Source organism: Pieris napi, chromosome 11, assembly GCF_905475465.1.
Source record: "Pieris napi chromosome 11, ilPieNapi1.2, whole genome shotgun sequence".
Lineage (NCBI taxonomy): Eukaryota > Metazoa > Arthropoda > Insecta > Lepidoptera > Pieridae > Pieris > Pieris napi.
This window is the reverse complement of record NC_062244.1, coordinates 3,649,855-3,675,821: the sequence shown is the minus strand read 5'-3', so window position 1 is coordinate 3,675,821 and position 25,967 is coordinate 3,649,855. Positions and strand designations below refer to the sequence as shown.

Sequence of the window (25,967 nt, the reverse complement as noted above, 5' to 3'; positions counted from 1 at the left end):
TTTCCTTCACCGTTCGAGCGAATGTTAAATGCGCACATAGGAAGAAAGTCCATTGGTGCACGGCCGGGGATCGAACCTACGACCTCAGAATTGCGAGTTGCACGCTGAAGCCACGAGGTCAACAACTGCTGTTTCTTAAATACCCATAAAATTATCATGGTTGCATTTGCGACTAGTTACCTGAAGGCTCACTTTAGAATATTTTTGTGGCATAAGAGCAGGTTACTTATAGTACCTAAGGGTTTCCCGCTTATGGACACCCGCAACACCAGGCATACATGTGCGTTGCCACCCTTTAAGGTACAGTCTTCTGTTGGAAATCCCTAAGTCGTAACAAGTCGGTAACTAATACCTGCAATGGCAGCTGGTTCCAAAAAGTGGTGGTGCGCGGCGAGTGTCTCAAAAAGCGCTTTGTCGTGAAATACCAGACATCAAGATGGAAAGAGATTATTGCCATTTCTTCTCTTCCGTTCTACGCCCTTTATTTGAGAACTGGCAGTAGGTAAATGTCAAATTAGAAGCTTTTAATGAATATTTCTTTTTTGACGTTTATAAGTGTACATTGTGTTACCTATAGGTACTTAAATGATTTTTTACTGAAAATGTGAAATTTTGATAATGATGAAATTTAGCCGCAAGTATTAATCCTAAGAGTTTTCGGATCACTGCCCATGATATTTACGATGAAAGAGATAGAGAGCCTTAGATTTTCTAAAATTCTTATGCCCCCCCCCCTATGTAACACACATAATTTCGGCGTGTGTCAGGCACAGGAGGTCGATCACTTGCCTATTAAATTGACAAATGATCATGAAACAGATACAGAAATCTAAGTCCCAAATCTAAAAAGGTTGTAGCTCCACTGGTTTATTTATTTTATAATAAATGATAAATAAAAACTAAATAATTGTATAGTAAACAAGCCATACCTACTAAGGGACTAATAGAAAAGCTAAATCAATTGAGCTTTTTCTAGCTGCGTATCAATATTGAGGATCGACAGCTTTACGAGAGGTTAACAAATAATCTCTCTAACTTAGAGCTAGGAAGTATTTTTATTGGGGATTCCGGACGGACTTGATGCTCAGTCGCAGATGGACATAGCCCCTTAAATATTGGGGTAATTTCTATAAGTGCGATCCTGTAAAAACCTACAAATTTTTTAAAGATTTCGTAAAGTTACTTTTAGTCAAGCAGTAATTTAAAAATAAATACTTCAGGTGTAGCGCGAATATTCCCAAATTTATAAGTATCATTTACAATTTTTTTAGAGTTTATTGGATTTCATAGATATATATAGACATCGACATAACAATTATTATTATCAAAAAACACACACAAATAAACACACAAAATTACGATAATCAAAGAAAAAAATATATTAATAAATATAATGATTTTTTTTTCCCTGTTTCCATTCGGTTCGTTTCAAGGGTGTAATTCGTGTGTGCTATGGGATGTAATTGGCCCTGGCTCAGCATTATGCTGAGGAGCAGACTGTTCCATATATATTTGTTATTTCTATAGGCGCATTTAACATTTGCTTGAATGGTAAAGGAAACCATCGTGAGGAAACCGGCTTGCCTTAGACCCAAAAAGTCGACGGCGGGTGTCAAGCACAGGAGGTTGATAACTTGCCTAATAGATTGACAGATGATGATCATGAAACAGATACAGAAATCTGAGACCCAGACCTAAAAAGTTATTGCGCCACGTTTTTTGCTATTAATACCTACGATAATTTATATTTACTTTGGTTGGTCATGTGTGATTTTATTTTGTAAAATGAGTATATTCGACAAAATTCTCTTAATTACGCATAAATGTATGACTGATTAGTAATAACATTAAACTGTCTTTTATTTGAAGTTTCTTTATTAGGTATATTTCATTGGTATTCCATGGTATTATCAATATAAATTCTATAAAATATATATAAATTCAAAGCACTCGTTAAACGGAAATTAATCAATAAAGCTTTTTATAACTTTTAGGAATACCTAAATGATCCTAATCCTTGGGATTGATTTGCTCCAGTTCAAACAATTTGTATGACAATACCTGGCGATTAAAAAGAGTGGCGGAAAGTTTCTTGCCAGTTCTTCTTACCCGCTCTACGCCCTTGACTTGCGAACTGGTAGTAAATGTAAATTTACAATTAATTTAACTTGACAATTCATAAGTGTTTACCTAAATGATATTTTGAGTTTGAGTTTATTCCATATTTGGTGACTTTCCTCTACTCTCATTCACCACGACTTCAAGATTTCTGCACAAGAAACGTCAAATTATGTAAATAATGAAATTAAGTCTCGTCTATGCCAGTTTAATAACTTTTATTAACGTGTTATCAGGTAAAGCAAATACGAAGGAAATATAATCAATAATATGAGTAAAATATCTAAAAATATGCTGAGAAATATTAACTGTTGATATAAACTTGATCGAATCTTGAGGTAGGTCGGAACCCTTTAACTATTTAGGTACCATAAATTATAGAAATAAGCGGGAAACACAAAGTAAAACTCTAAACGAACGAATCCATTACATTACTAGAATATTTTTTTAATTAAATTAATGATATATTTCCAGTGTATGTTAGTTTATGGTATGGATATGTACTATTATTTTGTGAATATTTAGGTATAGGTTGTTTATTTGGAATACCGAATTTGGAAATTTGGAAAAAATCCAAATTTTACAAAAAACTATTGATTATCTAGATAACTAGTTAATCCATAAAGTTTATAAATTAGAAACCTATTTTCCAAGTAAAAGTGTAATCTACTGTCAAAGAAAAATGTGAATATAATTTGGAATGCTATGTATTAAAAATTAATCCATGTCAAATGACGTTTTTGGAGTTCTTTTGCTTGACAGGCATTTTGATAAAGTTTTTGGTTTTTGTTACATTTGGTTATTCTCGTTATTAAAGTTTAATAACTTGTCAATAATTTCATGTAGTTTTTACTGAGCTATCCCGTTTATCCTTAAATTTATCCTCCAAAAACAAACTACTATTCCAAATATGTTGCAGTTCCCTTATTATTATTGTAAAAATTCAAACAAAAATAGTCACTATAAAATATAATCCTATAGGGTACTGACATGAAATAGCTACTATAAGGCAAAACTAGATATTTCCGTCGAAGGCCCGTAGATGAAAGAAATAAAGGATAAGCAAGGCGTTCATAAACTTTCACGCCCCCAGTCAAAACATCCTCAGAAACCAGAATCATAAAGGCTAGAACCGAAAAACCCTATAATTACGCCGGCTACCCGATACCGGCGAGCCAATTTAAATTTACTGCGAACGAAGCACGTGTCCCACAAAATGATCCCACTACCGCACAGAATCACGCACGAAAAAAAACTAGGAAAATGGTAGGTGGCGCCACCCCCTCGACGCTAGTGGTCGGCCACTGAAACCACGCCCTGTCTCAGGGCTTTTCTGTTTCAGTCTAGCACGTGCGGTTATTGTATGGTGCTCTCTTTTCAATTGAGCCAGGGCGACGGTAGCAGTCTGTTGACATTGTAGCGCTTAAGCGCTGTGTAATGGTTTTTGAGTATTCCAATAGTGATACATTCGAATATCATGTTGCTTGACGAAGTTGTTAATTGTAGTTTTAGTAATATGATCCATTTCAAACTATATAAAATTATCTTAGACTAAACAGAACTAAACTGATCTGCAAAATTTTGCCTTGACAAACTTTTAAAACTATACTTCTTTGAGATATAAAAAAAACATTCGTTTAGATGATAAATCCAGGACATACTTAGTATGTACAGTAGCAAATACAGTCGAGCGCTTTACAGTCATCGTTAGAAGTAACGGGCAAATTCAAGCGCTTTAATCCTCGAAGAGTGAGTATTCACGCCGTAGCTTTTTGAGATTTTGGTCAGTACGCGTTTAGTCGCCGCGCGTAACGGTGTCGCTGGACTTTACGCGGTCCCGCGTTGTTTTTAGTGCAGTGTCGTGAGGGTGCCGAAGTGGCGGGCTTCCTAGCCGCAGGTAGGGGGGGTCATGCCCCCTTCCACCAGCACCATATTGGTAAAAGTCAGTGTCCTGTGTTTCAATATTCAGACTAATTTTTTTTCACAAGTTTATAACGAACATTGAATGTGATCTAGCATCAGTGATGCCAACATACGGAGGTTATTTTGTTATTTTTATATTTAATTGAGTTCCTTTCCAATCCTTTTTCAATTTAACTACATATGTAACTCTAGGTGTCTATTGTGAGATGTGTTTGCGTCGTGATAAAAAACACTTTCACAATATCTTCTAAATACACTTTATTCTAAGTTCACTTCACCTATAATTAAGCCTACTAATATTCCGCATACAAATATAACATATCTAGCAATTGACCTACCCTACATTTAATAAAAAATATCGAGATACACTTGAAACAAACACTTCTTACGAGAGGAATCTAAATAAATTACAAATATTCTCTTAATCGTGAAATCATGAGAAAATACATACAATTTGTGGAAACTTTAGGCCTAATTAGGTCTTTGATCTTAGCTTGTTATACGGAAGCTGGTAACACATACTTATTATAACTATAAACCTCAATTAGCTATTCAATGTTTTGTCCTTATCACACTGTAAATAACTATAACTTACTAGTAGGTACCTAATTATATCTAACAGACTTCAAATTAAATTCTTCTTATACCATTTAACATTGATTCGTATTAAGAAAAATCACATACACAAATTTGTTGAAATATTTTATAATTTTGTTCACATATAAAATTTCTCTTTAATCTATCTATCGCATATATGATGGCATCATTCAGTAGTTTTTCATATATAAAATATATCACCAATATTTTGTTTCTAATAATATAACATTAAATCATAGATCCATCCACAATTTTGCCTTATCTCATACTACAGGTTGCGATGGTTTAATATATCCTGAAAAGGTTTATAATTCCCAGCTCTGCACGGACATTATAACATCTTAGAAATAAATCTAGTCTATGTATAATCAATCCTCGAGAACAGTGTTGATTCAGCACTTCTCTCATCCCTGACGATAAAACCCTGCTTCAATGGACTTTCTCTGTGAGCATTTAAACAAATAAACATCGTGAGGAAAGGCATACCTAGGACCTAAATAGTCGACTGCGCGTGTTAAGCACAGAAGGCCTATTAAGCCTATTAAAGAAAACAAATGATCACAAAACAGAAGATATCCGATGCCAGGATTTTAGCATAGCATTAGAATGCTAGATAATCAGCATTCCAATGCTATATGGGTTTATGGAATCGGCCCAATGGTTATTGACAAAAATCAAATCTTTTTCCCTTCTTCACAAAAACATTAACTACGAAAAATCGTATGTACCAAAATCATGATTGAAACATATTCATATTATAAAAGAAAACATTTAGACAATATACAAAGCCAAAACAGATTACATTGATAAACAAAATGTACAAAACAGAAAACATAAGTCAATTAAGTATTATATATTAAAAATTAGATAAAAATAAATCTACAAAATAATATTTTAAATAAAAACAAATCGTTACTCCTAAAACAAGTTAAATATGTCCCGCTTTTTAAAATGTTCACACACCAAAGAGGTTATAATAAGTTTGTCATGGTGGATTATCATCACAGATTTAGGCTTAAACAAAATGCAGTCCTTGCAACACAGCTGAAGAGACCGTAGTACCTGACTGTTCAATAATGCTACAATATGTAAACCGAACAAATTACTAATATAAACATAATAGAAACTTTAAAGAAATAACGCTGAACAAAAATTTAAGAGACCTTTCTAACATTGCTGTTAACTTTTTGAATCGCGTTCTGGTGGTGTTGCATATATTCTCCCATTTACCCGTCTTCGGCAAGTCTAATAATATTAATGGCCATAGGCCTCCTCTCTTAGGCGAGTGGGAATGGTCTGTAGTCCCCACGCTAGCCCAATGCGTATTGGAGACTTCACATTCATCCATAGAACATAATATGTCTTGGGCAGGGGCCTTCTTAGGTTGCCCTTGGCTTTTTGCCAGCCCTGCCACCCTATTGTTACTGACCTGGTCTGTCCTACAAGCTTTTCCAAGTTGTCGGGACCTCTGCGTGCTATAGTCCAAAGCTCGGGATCCATTGCTACCACTACCGCTGTAAATACAAAAAGTTAACAGAAATAAGTAGTACTGAATCATACACAAATGTTATTTTGTACCGACGAGAATATAGTAGGAATTAGAGAAAGATAGTAGATATGAAATAATAATACATTTGTTATTAAATAATTAATTTGATATACTTCGTAAGTATTAACAAATAAATGGTTAATACCTATTTATGTACAAACATGCTTATTGACATGTTTTACTGCGATAAAACTTTTTTATAATAGATACTAATATAAACTTAAACTTTTAAAATCTTTATATCTTAATCACAAATATCCAGTATTTATAATTTATTTAACCTACATAGTAATAATAATTAAAAATTAATAAATAGATTTTTTTTTAAGTTTGGTCCCTGTGGCATTGTACCTTTAACGCTGGCAGCATTTCCTCGCTGTATTGCGATACTTATTCGTTGAGCGAGGAAAGCACCAGCTCTGGGATTACTGGTACTATCTACCAGGCACCAAGATAAATCTTTATCTAGCGCCTGTGCACTTGAACCCCACGATCCATTTAAGTATAACTTAATTATTATATATATCTTATTAATTATATCCTATAAGCATTACGAATAACAGCTATTTTAAGATTTATCAAGGTATGCCTATTTGAACAATACAGACAAACTAATCTCTTTTTAGTATTTTTGACAAGGAATGTTAACAAAAACAGATAAAATATCAATAGTCTAGTGACAAAAAGTATCTTACAGTTTATCGGCTTAACAGTTAACGGCTCGTAGGTTTTACCCATAGTTAATGCGGATTATAACATCTTTTTAACAAGTTCTTACAATATGGTAATCTTTTTAGGAAACGCCTCGTAAAAAACGGTACTTGAAGTTATTTAAAAAATGATTTTTTCAACAACTCTGTGTGTTAAGAAATCAAGATCTGTCAGAATACAAAATAGTTAAAATAAATTAACTAATAGAGTATTTTTTGTTTGTTTGTTTAAAGGAGCTTATCTGGCTTACTGGTTTAAATTGTAATATTATTTTTGTATCTCACACGAATACCGTGAAATACAATATAGGTAAACGTGGCTGAATATTTTAATTGCACAGATAAATAATAAAACTAATTACATGTCATATTTATAATGTTTTTTTTAAATTTAATAACAAATTAAAGCCTAAATTGATTGTAACCTATTCTTTAATTAAAAATCTGAAATACAGCTGATATCTACGGGTTAATTTACTTTACATGTACGAATTTTTCCTTAACTTTGAACTAATTACTAAGTATTGTTGACAAGAGAACGCTGTAATGTTTATCAAGACCCGGATCCTATGTAGATATGATTGTAGGTATAGTTCACCCTTCAGGTTTAAAAATGGCGCGTTTTTTAATATGTTTAGGATTAAGATTAATTAATAAAAAAAAGTTGTTAGTTATGCAACCTTCTTGCTGAGCTTATGTTGACAGATTTCACAGATTACTAGAAGCATTCGAATACAGAGATTTTACGAAAAATTTAAATTTAGAATATATACACAAAAACTTGTAAGGTTGAAATCACAGGTCACATTTTAAAGATACGACCGGCGATTTCTGAATGCTCTAATGGTGCGCGACCAATCGGACAGTTTTGAATTTGGAATAAACGATGCGACCTTCATAAATTCAAACAATAAATGTCAGATATTTAAAAATTCAATTTTTTTTTCTTTTTGTGTAAGTTGTTGTACATCGATCTACCGATCTTTATGAAATAATTCAGTATTGAAATTTGTTTCATCTAACACTACTATTTTTCCTCGTTAGTATGCAAATAACTTCTACAAATTCAAAATCAAAAACAAAATGTCCACTTATGAACGTCAAAAAATAAATATATATGAAATGCTTCTAATTTTTACATTTACTGCCAGTTCTCAAATCAAGGGCGTAGAACGGAAGAGAAGAACTTGCAATAAACAACTGTACAAAACCTTCCAATTGCTTTGTTTTACTATGCCTATTACAAAGAAGGACTTGTATATTTTTATGTTTGCAGCGAATAACTCAAAACCGACCGGACCTTTTTCTATTTATTTCATTAGAATGCTATTTTTTTCCTTGCGAGGTCTTCAGATAAGTCGCAATACGTTCAGGTATATAATAATTTCTTATACTATTTGTTTGCATTGCGCAGAATATGTAAAATATATACCTAGATTGTATGCTATGCTTTATCGATCGTAAAACCCAATCCTATTACGTTTAGCAATGCACAGCTAACTATTCATGATTGTTATGAAAACTTTAATAACATATTATCGCATTTATAACATAAACACCGGAATGAAACGAGGTAATTTTTTGAAAAAGCAATTTAGTCTTTATTTTAATGCAATGCGTAAAAGATAGTAAAATTACAGAAAAAATAATTTTAAATTAAATATGTCAAAGAACATATAAATGAGTCATATAAGTGAGAAAATAGAAATACAATATTGAATTAAAAACTAACAAAACGGAAAAACCGAAATCTTAAAAAGAAAACAAAAAGTCCATAAACCATTAATTGGTTTGGCTTTGAATTATAAAAAAAAACAAATGCTTATGACTACGTCTTATATTATTTGCAAACCTGTACAGATTATCTAAAGCCCCTCTACTCTCTATTATACATAAATAATTCTATTGGGTATCTTGTCTATACCCCGACCAAAGTTGAATACATTATAGTTTAAAAAAAGAAAAGCTTGGTTCTTTTATTCCTAGGTGTCAACTTCACTAGGTATTTTTTTTAATAAGTTTTTTCATAATCATGGATACAAGTCCTTTAGCCGGTTCTTTATTTGAAATCGAATTGTAAACTTTGCTTTTTTATATCGGTTAATAGTAACGAATAGATATGCTGAAACTAGAAAGATATAATACAGAATACTACAGAGATTTAATGTTTTAAGGCAAGATTCAAAGACAGGAATCAGTGTGAATTCCGTATATTACGTTTCTGACATACGGGACTCGTACTTAGCGCTAAGTCTCGAAGAATCTTATCCTGAGCGCTGTGTATTATTAGTATTTTGAGTAGCTTATATTAGCGTGGCGTAGAAAAATCTACTAAAGATATTGACTATTTAATATCAACATTTCCATCATACATGTGTAACTCTAGCGGTTTTGGCAGCGCTCAACAGAATAGCTCGTAGATGGTAGATTTTTTCCTACTTACTTCCTATTTAGGACAATTTAAACAATATCTATCTAAATTGTAGAGTATGTGTTATTCTGATGTATAAGCTACATTATTGTTATAAGTTTCATTAAAATCCATTCAGTAGTTTTTACGTGATAGAGTAACAAACATACTCATACACTTTCGCGTTTATAATATTAGTAGGGTATGACGTCATTTGACAATTAGATCAAAACCTACGTCAATGCTTTAACTTTTTAATTATCTCACGGATATTTAAAAACAGCTATCGCATTCTTTGTCATTTAATTTTTGTTGATTACTTTCGTTTTACGTTTGGGCCTTAAGTGCATATAACTCGGAGTTTCTGAATTCCGCTTTAATGTAAATAACAAGAAAATAGGCAATTTTTAATTTAACTAATGGATATTGCCCCGCGTAGAGGAAGCCTGTTTAAAAAGTGCACAGATATCGGGAACGGCTCAAGCTCAACAACTCCCGTACCTATCTCTCTTTGTTAAGGCAGTTCGTAAGAAACGTTTTTTCTCCGACTTGCAAATCCAACTGCCACGAAAAATATTTTTAATTTTCTACTACTACTAGTAACTATATAGTGTCACAGACAGATGATAAGCATAAATGGTAGCTTGCTACTGGTAAAATAATGTCAAAATCGGTTTAGCAGATCCAGAGATTACCGCTTACAAGCTCCGCTGAAACCACTGAAAAGTTCGTAGGCTAACATAGAAAATAAACTTTTTTGACGTGATAACGTCTTTAAAATCGTTTTAGTCGGGTGACATGTTCAGAAACTTGTGTCACACCAAAACCTCACGAGCGCGATCGCAGGTATAACGAGAGAGAGACGGACCGATCTCCCGTCTCATCTCGAGCGCTGCCAGTCATTCCGTGAATGTATGAAGAAAAATGTATATCATAGTCGAATAAGTAAACTTGTCATTTTACACCCGAAATTTATCATCAAAAGTGTGAATAAAACGATAGATGTAATTTAAAATTTGAAAAAATTGTTATCTTCATTAATTCCTTACTTCCCAAAAACTTATATCACCAATAAGACTTTATCACGTAAACATCTCGATCGTAAACCTACTTTACAAACAACCAATATTTTTATAGATGTTTATTTGGTTTTCGAGAGTGATACAACGATTATTGCAGTCATACAATTTTTCGATACCATTTTTATAGTAAGCGCATCCCAAAATATTGATGCCATAACCTTGCCAGTCGACTTTTGCGTCTTTCTACGCTTTGAGTCTGTTCATAACGTTCATCAATATTTCATAAATTCTTTACGAAATGTAATTTTAAAAATAGAATTTTCATAAGTTAATTCGCCTTTCTCACTCTCTCTCAATCGGTCTCAATAGCTCTCTCCCTTTCCTTCGACAAAAACGCTGCACAGCTTCGTGACGCTAATATTATTATAATTGCGTTTCATCCGTGAAAATCATACCCTCATGCGCCTAAAGAAGTTTCACTTCAAAAAATATTAATAACAAACTTTTTGATTATGTCAAATATGTTATGTTAGATATTTTATGTTAAAGATTCATCCATTAAGAATAAATTTCTCTACAAACATGCTTAATGTATGTTATTTGTCTACAGGAAGAGGTGAGGCGGGCGGTGCCATGGCCTGCGCCGGCTGCGAGAAGCCGATTTTGGATAAATTTCTACTTCACGTATTGGAGCGGGCGTGGCACGCGGCCTGCGTAAGATGCGCGGACTGCCGAGCGCCCCTCGCCGACAAATGCTATTCCAGAGATAACAAACTGTTTTGCAGGAATGATTTCTTCAGGTAAGATTAATTAAAAAAAAATGTTTATTATAGAACATAAGATACAGGTATCACTTATTCCACGTCATTAAATTTGAATTTGTAGGCATCACATCGGCAAAGATACAGAGGGTGTAGGCCGAGAGAAAAAGCCGGGGTAAAAAACTCTCGGTACTCTTTTAAAATAGCAAATCATCAAACAACACTTAATTTAAAACAAATATCGCAAATTAATTAGAAGTAGCCTGTCTAGCACTAGTCCCAGGCCCTTTTATTATACCAGTATCATATTATAGTTACCTAATAAACTGTAGTACTTCTATCACTTTCTAGTTTAGGTCGGTTCCCTAACGCATTTGATAATATTCTATAGCCTATGTTGATTAGGGATTATCTATAATGGTGAAAGAAATTTTCAGTAATCAGCATATTCAATGCAAGTAGTAAAATCTTTCCTCTTTATTATTTATATAGATAGATTCTTACCAATAGATATCTTAAATGTCATGAAACATGTAAAATAAAGATGAAACCCTCCATACAACATTGCCATTAAATATCTACTCAAAAATATGAACATAATCTGTGTTCCGTATTAGTATGATTAATGATGTTTCTGTCATTAATGCATCATTGATAAAAACTTCATGACAATATTGCATTGTTCTTTAATTGTATTATAATTCTAAAATTGAATATAATATTAGACATCTTACTACGACATCGGTGACTTGTCGACTCTAGGTATTTCAAAACTTAATAAAATTTGTTTCTGGATTTTTCGTTAAGATTATATTTAAACGAAAAACAGTTATGCTTAAAACTTCGTTTACTATGTGGGCACTAAAAAAACGCTTCATAAAAATACTAGTAGGTAATAGATATATATAAACTTCACTTTAACTTGTATAAAAATGTCTATAAACGTACATTTTGTATAATGTAAAAGTTATCCACTAACTAAAAGTTTAATATTAGGTTAGATATCGATATAATTATTATTACACTATGGCCCTCTACATTATTGCTTAATCGTAGGCGCCAAATTGTCAAAAAAATTGTCTGTGGTTACCGCAGCGCAGCGGAAAACGGTTCACTTACGACTTCCGCCGGCCATTTTGATGCTTTTTTAACTTTAGTTTCGAGTAGTCTTAAAGATTCAAACGAGGGGCCTATGTTTATTTGTTTTGGCAGTTTTTTGTGTTTGTTACTAAAAGTGTTGAAATTATGCATATTATATTCATAACAATCTTATCATAAGTTTATCATAGCGAGCCTGATTTTTATATTGTTGTTGAATTTGTTTATTCGAGCATTTGTATCGAGCATAGATATATATTTTTTCTTAATTCCAGCCTGTGGAAGATTTAACTCCTAATCTATAGAATCAAACAGAATTATTGTCTTAGTTATAAATAATTCTTAGTAAAGTAAATAATTATTTTGATGAGTTCATTGTTGACATTTCCTAAACCTAAGTGATGTCATTTCCGTTTCTTGACACGCAGCCATTATCGTGAGCTTTAATTGTTTTTACTGGTTTTGTTATTCATATTAAAAAGTGTTAAAATCACATTGTTTATAAATTTAGTTATGTTTATGTAGCTTGCTCATGTAGGTATTTATAGTCTAAGGGAGGAAAATGTAAATACAAAAAGTTCTCACTATATCCCTACCAATTTCTGAAATGTCATTAGATTTAGGCGGCAACTTTCAAAAATGTATATTATCTTATTATTCTTAAAAAATAAAATTGCACCGTTTTCTTAAGTAGATACTCTGTACACTCTACGTAGTATCTGTATTTTTTCATCACAGCGTAAATATACTTCATAAAAGAGACGAAAGAGTTTAAAAAATAAAGGGGCCTTGGTCAAGATGCCTTAACAGTAGTGTATGTAGAAAGTCGAAAACTAAATATGTATGGAAATGACAGTTCGTGTCGAAAAGTTTTCATACAAATTTAGTTTTGACTTTCTACATACACTACTGTTAAGGCATCTTGACTAAGGCCCCAGGTCGAAACTCGAATTAAAACTCGATTAAAAAGAGTAGGTTACAACAAGGGGATTAAATTTTTCATAAATTTATGTCAATAAAAGGTTTCTGTTAATTGTTTTGCATACACTGAAAAATATGTCGATTGAAGTAAGTCCTTCATTAATCAAAACTATCAAGACGTAACATGGTACGGGGGAGACAAAACGCATTTGTTTGCCCCGTACCTCATCTTGGGGTACGGTACTTTTAAGTGAGAACTCCATTTAGTCTAAATAATTCGATAGATCTCATGAAATATGGCCGATTGCCAGCAACTGATGTTTTATTCATGTGACCTCCTCGTTTATGCAAATCACCTGCTAATAACTCAAAGTGATGATAAAATAATAAAAAGCGGAATTTATGCTGTATTCGTTATTGTCATAAATTGAAACAATTATCACATTTCGTAAAACATTATTTTTATTATACACTTATAGCAAAGTGGATATTAAGATTATGAATAAAAAATTGCAAGTTATTGATTACAATTAGTTTAATTCAGTTAAAAGAACAGTGTTGGATTAGTGGCTTCAACGCGCGACTCAAATCCCTGAGGTCGATCCCCGGCTGTGCACCAATGGACTTCCTATGTGTGCACTTAACATTCGCTCGAACGGTGAAGGAAACCATCGTGAGGAAACCGGCTTGCCTTAGACCCAAAAATTTACAGCGTGTGTGAGACACAGGAGGCTGATCAGCTACTTGTCTATTATATTGACAAATTATGATGAAACAGATTGAGAAATCTGAGACCAAGACCTAATAAGGTTTAAACGGCATACCGCAAAATGGCGGTATGTACGTTATAAGGGAACCAAAATTATTAAAAAGATATAATATCTTAAAAATAAACAAAAGTATCTATAATAATAATTATTTATTCAAGCAGACAATCATAAGTCCATATGGTTATTATTGTCTTTAAAGTATATTCTATCATAAAATTATTAAGGGCACTAGCAGTCTATTGCAATGACCCATGTAAGAGCAATCCTGCCTTCCCGATATTACCGCGTATTATCTATAGTTTTATTCACTAAAACTAAATCAGTCATTATTTTAACTACAGTCCCTTCCTCTAATTTTGACAGGCGGTGACGTTCTATTTAAAGCAAGAATAGTTTAGTTATCCAGGTTTAACACTGTTTTCTCAACTTACAATTTAGTCATGAACTGTGCATATTCCCACAGACTATCGCACTACAACGTTACAGATTAGGTTTCATATAATAAATGTCATATCTACTGAATAATTATTATATATTAAAACCTCAAGAAGGAACGGTAGTGTAGGTGCCGCAGGCGTACCTAAAGAGTGCAGTGTGATTAAAAGATCCTATCTATTTATATTACTTTGTTTAAAATTAAAAAAAAACCTTTCTAGTGTCTTATAACATTCCTAAATAATCGCGTGCGTCCTAAGACATCTTTCATCAATTAAATATTCAATGCATTGGCGGAATAGTTTCTTTGATATTGACCTAAAAATCAGCCAGTTATTATAACACCATGTTTATTGCTCATATTTCTGATACTGCTTTATTGCTTCCGGTATTAGGTATTCTAATTAAGGTTTAAAATTCATTTATTGTTAATATTATATTGATATTTTGTAAAACTGTCGATATTAATTAAATCAAATGTCAAAGATACAACTCCAATATAATCACGATATTAAGTTTTTTACGCTGAATCTATTTTCGTAATATTTTTTATCTGTGTCACAATTTATAGATACTCTGTGGCATCTTATATTCTAACACAGAGTATGGCATAGACAAACACAACGTCCCTGACTTACATGTGCTCAGCGGTCAACCTTACGTTCGAAATTATCAAAATCCGATTTTAAATTATCTTCGGTCATTACGAGCTAACGACCCAACATCGATTTATTGATATTCCGATGTATTTGGGAAGCGATGTCTAAATTATGTTTATGATTCATATTTTATACGAAAGATTCGGCAATTTATGCTATTTTTAATCTAGATATTTTTATGGTTGAATAAATCATCGGTGCAATCTTAAATTGTAATAACGGATAGATATCTACTTCTTTTGTTATATTTATATATAAAGTACATTTGGTTGTCACTTACTCTTTAATTTATGAAATGTAGTGCAAAATAAAGTCACTTCGCCGTCTGTAGGTATGCTTAGGTTAGTTCAGAGTCGAGTCAAAGCGGGAACTATGATATCCCATATGTCAAAATCCAATTAGTTTTTGAGATATGTTCCTCTTAGACTTAAATCTTTTAAAATAGTCAGTTTCTAAGCAAAATTACGAGTGTTGCCCTAGTCTACGCGCGCATCAGAGATCGTTCGAACCACGGCTGTACTATTGATGTGTCCGCCGGTTGTCACTGTCATTGTCATTTGTCTCCGTACTGGTGAAGTTAATCGTGAAGAATTAGAATTAGAAGGCTTTAGAATCAGCGGCGTGAGTCAGATAAAAAAGATGACAGTCGCCGCTGATAAACAGAAATCTGACCTGCCTTGCGATTCTGTAACTCACTTTTAGGCTGATCGGATGATCAAGAAGTCGCGTGGTTACAATATACTAGAATATGATAGAATAACATGGTTTTTTATGCGTTATGTAATTACTTTCTTTTAGATCATAGTAAGGCCAACATTAGCATAGAAATTAGTTTTAAACAATGAGTTTTAATTACTTTTTATTTCCTACATATGCTTTGTTATTCAAAGTACCAAGGTCGCCTATTTAAGTGTACTGTGGTAAAATTTAGTTACTTATTACGTTTGTGAGCTGTGAGGAGAAATATGTGCGAACACGACGAGAAATTTGATTTATATTTTGTGTAAGTTTTTATATAAAATTAGTTTTAATCTTTTTTGACATTTTAATATAAAACTAGTTTTAATCTTTTTTTATTGTCTTTACTCTTTAGCATAGTTAGTGTGCCTTCGAAGTTTGTCTGCTATTGTATTTTCTTTTGCTATTTTTTTCTATAGAACGGGCAGAAGGCTCATTTGATCTTAAGTGTAAAGTGTGTAGTGCGGTATCCCGCCGCCCATGGACACTCAATGCCGAAGGGGCTGGCGAGTGCGTTGCCGGCCTTTTAAGAATTCGTACGCTCTTTTCCTTATAATTTTTTTATTTTCATTTACGTAATCCCTTAAAAGTTCTATCTTTTTATTATTTACTTAATATATTAATATTTTCTACAGACGTTACGGTACGAAATGCAGTGGCTGTGGTCACGGTATCTCACCATCAGACCTGGTGAGGAAAGCCCGGGAGAAGGTGTTCCACCTCAACTGCTTCACCTGCTTGGTCTGCCGGAAGCAGTTGTCCACTGGAGAAGAGCTATATGTCCTGGACGACAATAAGTTTATATGCAAGGAAGATTATCTTGCGGGAAAGGCGCCGACGCATTGTAAGTAACATTTTATTTAATTTAGTGAATGTGTTCTATAGGTAATAGGTATATATATAATTATATATAATTAATATATATAAATAATATATATAAATAATATATATATAATAATAATATATATCATTATATATAATTAAATTTTTAAAACCCGATAAACAGTGAATTAAAGCATTTATAGACGCCATTTTTTGAGTTATTTTAAAAAATTTGGCTCGTTCATAAAGGTTATTTAAACTACAAATACTATATATAATAGCCGTTGTGAGTTTTTTTCTTTGTTACACAATTTATTCAGGATTTATATTTTCATGAAGAAGACCGTTTTTACTAACCTTTTTAGTAAAGGATTCAATTTGTGCTTACTACGTACTACACATTTTCTACGCAAAAACTATTCGTAAATAATAGTAAAAACCGTATCAAAATCGAGGCTCAGAAGTCTGATAAACAAAAAGGAACTATGTTTTGTACTATTTCGAAAGAAACTAGATATTAAAATTTTTCCTAGAGGCTGTTGTCAATATATTAAAAGATGAAGTTTTTTCCTAGTCTAGAATATAGTAGGTGAATATAAAGAGAATTTTGTGATATTTTTAAGGTGAGAAAAATCTCCGTTGCCAAATGTTAATTAATTATGAAAAAGTGGCAACCTTGGTAACACGGTATCTTTTGTCTAAATATGTATTTAAATAACGGTTTTATTAACTAAAAAAAATATCTCTAAAGTCGATACTTTGACACATTCCAACCATGTATTACTATATGTTTGCCGTAGATATTGTATGAATTCAATGTGAATAACAAAGATTCCTGATACAAATATAATGCCTAGAAATAATTAGTTTTTCGTTGAATTTCGAACGTGACATGTTATTGCCTTTAAAATCATTTTATTGTTCATGAACGTATCACGACGGCTATAAAAACCGAGAACCCACTTTGAAATCGAATTTTTCGATCAATACAAACCGTAACTGAAACGGTGAAAAAAGAAAATAAAAAGCGCGGGACAAAAAGCCAACCGCATTACACATTAGCTACGTCTACGTGGTATAGTCTGTAGTTCTTTTTGACTTAAAAGATTTGGGATGTAGACTACAATCGAATAGATAAATTATTATTTTTGCATAGACACGTAATTTTGAGTGCCAGTTTATATTCTGTAATTTTACATACACAGAATAAAAAATGTTAAGGTTTCATAGCTAATTAAAAACAGAGTTAACTATTAGCTGACAGCTACAAAAAGAACTGTCTTTACTTTTTATTGCCTCGGATTATATTAAAACTCGGGATGTACATTTCTGTCAAAATTATAACGAAACTGGTTTTAGACGGCATATCAATGTATTCTGTTTGAGCTACTGTAGAAATGATGTCGTCGTGTTTAATTTAATAATTGGAGATTACTCTATGCTATTTAGAATTGACAGTGTGTTTGGATAGTTCCGCCAAACACACTGTCAATATTAAAAATAAGTCGGTGACAATTGACAATTTCTGTCAAATTTAAACAGATTATATACAACACGGCTGTGGTATTTCTATTGCCGTAAAACATTTGTAAAATAAGTTTTTGTCATTAATAGCGATTCTGATAACAGCAATAACGACTACACATATAGCCTAAAGCCTAAAATCCTATCCAATAGGTTTATGCTATCCGCAACATGTGTTCGCCTGCGGCGTTTCGCGTGTTTGCTCGTTGTAATTGTGTTTAGATATTGTTAGCTGGGCGGGTAAACAAAGGGAAATAGGGCGTATAGTTTTTTAAGTTGTCTTTCGATTCTACTCTTGTAGGATGGATCATTATGGTGAAAACAGAATATTTGGTGCTTATGTTTAGCCTTAATGCAAAAAATATAAAATTAATATGCTTACTTTTTAAGTAGGTACAATGTGAAACATTCTGAGTATATTAGGTTAAAAAGTTATTTTTAAATAAATATCCAAAGGTACACCGAGCTATTAGCAATATTAAAGCTCTCGTAAACTCTAACACGAAATTATAAATAAATTTAAAAAAAATAATTCTGAGGCAAAGTCCCGTCAAAATAACATTATTTGTAGTTATTATAATTATCTACCTCAAAATAACTTTTTACTGGCTTTATGAAATGAGTTTTAAAATTGTATTAATCTATTATTAAATATAAAAATTTGACTCCAAAACAACTCATGCAAAATACATGTAAAAACAACTACGATTTTTTAAACTGCTATATTTTTTTAAATACAACAAAAAAACAGGCAAGAGAACCCGGTGTTAAGTGATTTGGCCCATGGGCACTCACATTGCAGAAGGCTCGCGATTGCGTTGCCGGCCATTTAAGAATTGGTACGCTCTTTATATGTATGCCCTTGCTGATGTTAATATTGATAATAAATAGGAAATCGTTTCCACTGGTATGGTTATGAGATTAGTCTGCCCCAACGTGAGGGTAAGGGGCTTAGGGATATTATGCGAGGATATCAATTCCAAATAAAGTACTTTTAGTTTGAGAGGCCTAGATTAAGTCCGCGTTCAAATATATATTAAAAACAAAAAGAATGTATCACAATATCTTTTGTATGCCCCAACAATCTAGACTTTTAGGTAAATCTTTGTAAAACTAAGACTAGCAATTACGACCAGTACTTTAGTTACTCTGTACGTTAGTAAAAGTCTCAAGTTTAGTAAGGTTTTATGATTAAAATTACCCCTTGCGAGTAGTGGGACGTCAAGAAGCGTCAGAGCGTGCCCATTTCAAACAAAAACAACCTCCCTATATCGGTTGCAGTACAAATAGCTTGGAGCTCGAAAATGTTTGTGCAAGGGGTGCAACCCTATTGAGATAAGAATGAAAACGTAAGCAGTAGATTTTTATTGTTAATTTATGTTTTAAATTCCCGCTTTAATTTTGAGTATATTTTTATTCTGTAAAATTTTAAATTTCGAACATACGCCGTATGAATTATCTGTGGATTTTTTGATACATCACGAAGATGTCAAACTATGACTGGGCCACGGTTATTTGAAAATGGAACACCGGTAAAACGTCAACGTTATTTCGACACAACTGGTTTTAGGATTACAGAAGCTTAATGTCTGATATTCGTTGAGTAAAATAAAACAATTAGGTACTCCGTAGACGAGGAACATTACTTATTCTTAGCTGATATGCAGGATGACATCCTCCGCAACCTTATAAAAAACGTGCAAAAATGGCGACTCATTTCCCGCGCGTGTGCCTGACGGATAGACTTTATCGCACCGCGACCGGTCGGGATCCTCTAGGGTTGCCAAGCGCAACTAAAAAATGTAACAAAATTTACAACCATAATTTTTAATAAAAGTCTAGATTTTTATTTCGGTAAACATTTAAAATTTCGAATGATATATAAAAAATATGTTTATTTTGTGCTTAATACAAATAAAACCTATTTTTCATATAATACTAATAATTGATATTTCTACTACGTATAATGATTTATGACCAAATATAAAATTGGGTATGTAATAAATAAATAAAGTTGGTAAATACAAAAATTTAATATTAATATACCTGCCGTTTTAAAAGTTTATATGAAATGTAAAAAAATCTGTTTTTACGTCAGTCTAAATAAAAATTGACACCTGACAGCCCTAGTTATCGTTGCGGCCAGACTCCCTTAGTCTGGTACAGATTAGCGCAGCTCAGCGTATACCAGAGAATTTAATACGACATCAAGAACACACTTCACGCATATTGGTTATATGATTAACTTGTTTCGTTAAGATGTCATTTTAGAAGACTTTTTAATCTATTACTCGTGCTCTGTGGTATTATCTGTGCCAATTCGGTCTCTTAATGGACAAAAGTTTCTAATTGTTTGAACTTTAAACACGTTCCACTACAAGCTTTAAAGTTTTAGTGTAGATAGTTATCAGTGTGTTGCCATTTCCTTAACATCAGGTGAGCTTCCTGCCCGTTTGCCCCTGGTTCTATAAAAAAAACATATGTTCTTAAGTCATACCATAATTTATTTCATCATATTAAATCTTATCAACGTCAATATTGAAAAAGAAAATTAAACTACCAATTCCCAAATCAAGGGGGTCCAGCGCGAACAATGTTTTTTTTATAAATTGTATCTGCAAAAAGACATTTTCTTTACAATCTAGCCAAACTTAAGACTTATAAGTAATTTAAAAGTATACATAAAGCATATTTCACGTAAGTGTCAAATAACACTACTTCCAGCACATTAGGGAAGACACTCTGTTCTTGTGTTCTATTTTAACACTTACCAATATTTAGCACTTAAGAACGTATACACTAATTTGGTTAATGTACAAATTTGAAAAGTCATGCCAAATATCAACATCCATCAGAATCCATGATAATGATAAAAAAAAAACAATTTCATTATAAAATGTCAATAAATTTGTTAAGTGGCAACCCTGCGATAGAGCCTTGTAAGGTATACTATAGCTATATTCACGAACAGCGTGGAATGGAGGAATACGATGAAATCCCATTTGGGATCCCCTTTCGTTGGGGACGCTGTGGAGTTCGTCAATCCCGAATTGTATGTTTTCATTTACATAGGTACTTACGTGAAAACAATATATATTTATTATTATTATATATTAAGGATACGTTCCTTAAGTATAGAACTAGTTATTAATTAATGTATCTAGTACATAACACAAAAAAATGAGATTACCTATAAAGCAACGTAAATGATAAAAAAAAAAATTCTTAGCAATATTTTTGCGGCAAACATTTTACTTTGAACCTTTAATTCAAATCTTTCTTTATCTGTTTTTCGTTTCATATGAAAAACAATCTGTAAAAACGAATTATTTAATGCATTCTGTGTTGTGATGCGTTAATTGAAATATACTTTTTTTTTGTTTATGGCCTATTAAAGCAGACCATAGATTAGATGAAAAATTCGTTCAGTAGGATACAAAATCTAGGCTACAGATTAGAGCAACAATGTTGTTCTGCGTTTACTGTTAGCAGACGGAATTTCAGATTCACTTTTCACTATAAAGTTTATCGTAAATAAATTCGCGTAAGCATAGTTTTTAGATTCTTTTATCTCTGATCGAATATTCCAAACAGTAGAAACTAAAGTGAAAATATGGTCTATATGAGAAATATCTAAAAATTACGACTCTCTCTATTCGATCCGAGGTCTGAATACAATTCAGTAGTTACGAAAAATATATTTTCGTCTGGAATCTATGGACCTCTAGAGTCTATGGTCATAATGACGTAAAAATTACTTGATATTTTTATTTAATCGGATGTTTTTGTGTAAGTTTAATGCACCTGCATTCACAGCTTACGTATATACAGGAATATAAAGTTTCGTATGAGATTTATTTCGAGTTCTCATAGTCGATTGCGCGCTATGTTCGACCATTAATTTTTATTTATCGACAAAACGATCGATAGGTAGCGGGCTCGTAAAATCGCCGCACTAAACGTTTATGTGTGAAGTTTATGATGCTTTAATGTAGCGTTTTTGAAAGGTACCAAGTTTCTATTTTATATGGAATAGAATTATTGGTAGTAAAATGCTTGGATGTTGTAACGGTACAGTTTGTTCGTACGGCAATGAAAGACAACTAGCGATGTGTGCCGGATTTGCCCGGCTTTTTTATACTTTTGGGTGAAGCATAAACATTTAGTATGTAAGTATGTAACCAACGACAAAACCGCACACAAACATACTTAAAAACAAGACATACCTATATATTTCCTATAAATACTTTACTAATTTTAAAATTAATTTATAGTCTTTAAAAAAAGTCACGATAAATTAATAGTGAACTATTCGAGCTGTCAAAAATGACATTTTCGAATTCTTAACAGAACCATAGACTAATGGTACAGTTAACTAATGTCGTTTTTAGACAACCCAATACAGTGAAGACATCATAGAATATAGATGACGATATCCAAGGCATTTTTAAAGCCGAACGTTGCTGCTGGCAGTATAGGTTGCGAACCATAGGCCTTTAACTGCGACTTAAGGACCATCAAATTCCCTTACATGATCCCCGTAAGTCTCTTAACATTGCAGGTGTTCTTGGGCCGCGGTAGGCACTTCATTCTAAGCGACTGTCCTTTAAAAAAATTATCACCCGAAATTGCGATGTATAGATTTATAGTTTTGTGGTAAATCATTTGAGATGACTAAAAAGGTTTAGTTAAACCGAGCACAGACTAGCTTAGAATGTTATTATACGTTATTTACGACCTTTTTAGGATTTTGCAAGAACAATAAGTTTGTAGTAATGGAATCGTGCGACGGGTGATGGGTGAAACCGACGTCCATTACATTTATATGTTTGCAATTAGTTTTCATGTTGAAGTTGATGACACCATGAATTGTAATTATAGGATTTAACAAAGGCCGTGCTTTTCAATAATTAACTTCAATAGTGTATTAGGAGAGTCGTAAAATGAGAGAATTCATTTGCAAATTGCAATTGTAACTATATTTATACGTGATATTTTAGAAGTTTTTTTATAAATTTTAAATTTAAAGAGGTTGCAACGTTTTTAAAAATTTAAACACATTTATGAAGATTTAATTTCTCATTCCATTTTTAAAAATCGATTATTTTGAAGATTTTGAAAATAGAATTAACGATTCATGGAAGCTAGAGTTAATTCCAATTTTAAAATTGCATATTCACAGAATCGTATCAGAAATTCACGGATATGGATGCAAACAAAAACATCGATAAAAACCTAATCGTTGGACAATTTACAACGTCGGGAGCGTACCCCGAGGTAAATTATCGATAATCGAGCGACTAACCAAATAGCCGGTGTCGATACAAGTTATCGACAATAATCGTTATAATCGCTAGTGCTGCGCGATTGTTACCAGTCACCATTAGGAGACGTGCTCGGCGTATTAAATCACAACCATTACGCTTGACCCATTATCATCAACAATTATCCACTAAACCCCCAAGATTTTACGAGCGGCCGGGGCTCTACTTAAAGTGGCGGCGTGGGTTCACTTTTTGTACGCTTATTATTAAAATTATTATTTATTAACTATAATTGTCAGCGACGATTTGAGGGTTAAGAGCGTTTAGCGTAATTTGGTCGGTTTCGAGGGTTTATTAGTAATTATTAGTTTTGGTACTTGCGGGCTTCGTAATCACGGTGATAAATTTTGTGATGCAATTTTTGGGCTGTTTGATGTACCTACGCGTTGGAGAGTTTTAAATATTAAAAAAGTGTCCTAGTTTTAAAGAACCTACTAGATCTTAGTCATTTAAATACATATATTATTTAGTTGGCATTGTTGCTAGGAAATTAAAAAGTATATGAATCAGTGTCTACAACCTTTTTAGTTCTGGGCCTCAGATTTCTGTATCTGTTCCATGATCATCTGTCAATCTAATGGGCAAGTAGGTGCTAAGTCTCCTGTGCCTGACACACGCTGCTGACTTATTGGGTCTAAGGCAAGCCGGTTTACTCTCGATGCTTCCTTCACCGTTCGAGCGAAAGTAAAATGCCACAAAGAAAGAAAATCCAGTGGTGGTATCTGGGGATCGAACCTACGACCTCAGGGATGAGAGTCGCACGCCGAAGCCACTAGGCCAAAATCAGTCTGTGTTCATAAAAAAATATACCCGGAACAAACTCCTGACGAACACTCACAGATTTGCGGACTTTTTATTTTTTATCTATACAGCCAGCGTCTACAAAGGTTGTATACTTTTGAGTTGGAAGTGCGTTGAGGCTGGCAGTAAAGAGTCGAGTTAGCTTTTTAATTTTTTCGTATTATTTTTTCTTTTCGCGCGCGAGTATTGTGCGCAGTTAAATGGCGTGAAATTAGCGGTCACCGAGTATTTGTTGACCGTTTTTGATCCGTATACCACCTGTCTGTTTGGAATGTACTTACAATGTAGAATAAAATAATCTTTTTAAATACCCGTAGATTTATATTTTATAGCCTCATACCTTATTAATACTTAGAGTCGCCGTGAATCGTCTATTTATTAATTACGCGATATTCCACTCTTCCTATCTCGTATGAAATTTCTATGTATTTTATAAAACTACTTACTTATCCTACTTGATTTATTAATTACACACCCTAAACATATAATATTTATGTTTATGATATTTGCGTCTGTTACTTTATTATTATGACATTTTGTGTCAATGTGTCAAAGTGAAGCGTCATTCAAAAACTTGGCGATTAAAAAGAGCGGGGAATTTCTTGCCAGCTCTTCTCGCTCTACACTATTGATTTGGGAACTGGTAATGTAAAATTATATCTTATTTATTTTTATTAACGTTAATAAGTGTACCAATATGATTAAATCAATTTTGGTTTGATAGTTACCATAAACTCAATCCATAATCAATAACTAATGCCCAGCTAAAACTTTGACATTCCATTTTCAAAACCGAAATCTTTTGTCTATGTCTGAATCAATATATCTACATCACAGGGAGGGTAATATTATTTCTTATCTCCCCCTTGCAAGTCCCCCGGAGGGGTTTAGAGTTCAAAGGTCATTTCCGAACGGCTTTAAGATGACAGTTTCACAACTTGTATTACGGAGAGGAAAAATGGTAGGACTCTCTTGGGAATGTTTTTGTTGTATAAATATTAAGTAATGTTTAAGTAAGAATGTGTCCATTCATTTTGATTTTATAGTAAGAATTCAGATCCTATCATTGTTTTTACAGTTTTTGAAGGGAAACTTCTTTAGGCGCATGAGGGTAAAATTTTTACGGAACGTCACGAATATGTGCAGCGTTTTTGTCGTAGAAAAGGGAAAGCGTGAGAAGGGCGAATTGCCTTATAGAAATTATATTCTTAAAATTAAAATTTCGTAAAGAGAATTTATGAAATATTAGTATTTTATGTAAAATAATTTATTGAAAATTCAAATGACGCAAAATAATTTATTGAAATTTCAAATGACGCAAAATATTATATTGAAATTTTAAATGACGAATTGTAAATTAAAATACCACGTGTTTTTAATATCGAAGAAATAAATTAAAAAAAATTAAATTTATTATTTGTATAAATTTTCGACACTCTTAATACTTTAATGACAATAAAATTCATTAACATATCTTCGTTGTTCCCTCCTCTAAATCTCGGAAATCTAAAGTTTTAGATTTGTATAAATATGAACAAGAGTTAAAAAATTAGTTTGCCAAAGAAGTTTCACTTCTGACATGTGTACCTACTTTGTACGCACGCACTTTTTTTTAATACACAGGTACAAAAAGTATTTAATAACTATATTTCCTACTTTTTAAACTAAGGCAATGACCCCTCGCAAATCGTTCGAAGAATCGCATAACTCAACTATACAGCGTAATGACATCCGACACTTAATTCATCTGTTGTTCAAAACAGCCCACTCATACTAAAACATATG

The 25,967-nt window shown here is 32.7% G+C and overlaps 1 protein-coding gene across 4 annotated transcripts in view; it reads left to right on the top strand.

The window, feature by feature from the left end:
- The first annotated feature begins 3,916 nt into the window (after window positions 1-3,916).
- LOC125054059 (LIM/homeobox protein Lhx1) overlaps window positions 3,917-25,967 on the top strand; it is a 53,822-nt gene continuing 31,771 nt past the window's right edge. For 3 of the 4 annotated variants that reach the window (XM_047655732.1, XM_047655733.1, XM_047655731.1), the window contains exons 1-3: window positions 3,917-4,158; window positions 10,940-11,129; window positions 16,347-16,555. In XM_047655732.1, the coding sequence (XP_047511688.1) occupies window positions 4,143-4,158; window positions 10,940-11,129; window positions 16,347-16,555 (415 nt within the window). In that variant the 5' untranslated portion in view covers window positions 3,917-4,142. The remainder of the gene's footprint in view (window positions 4,159-10,939; window positions 11,130-16,346; window positions 16,556-25,967) is intronic. The other variant, XM_047655734.1, reaches the window with a different exon arrangement.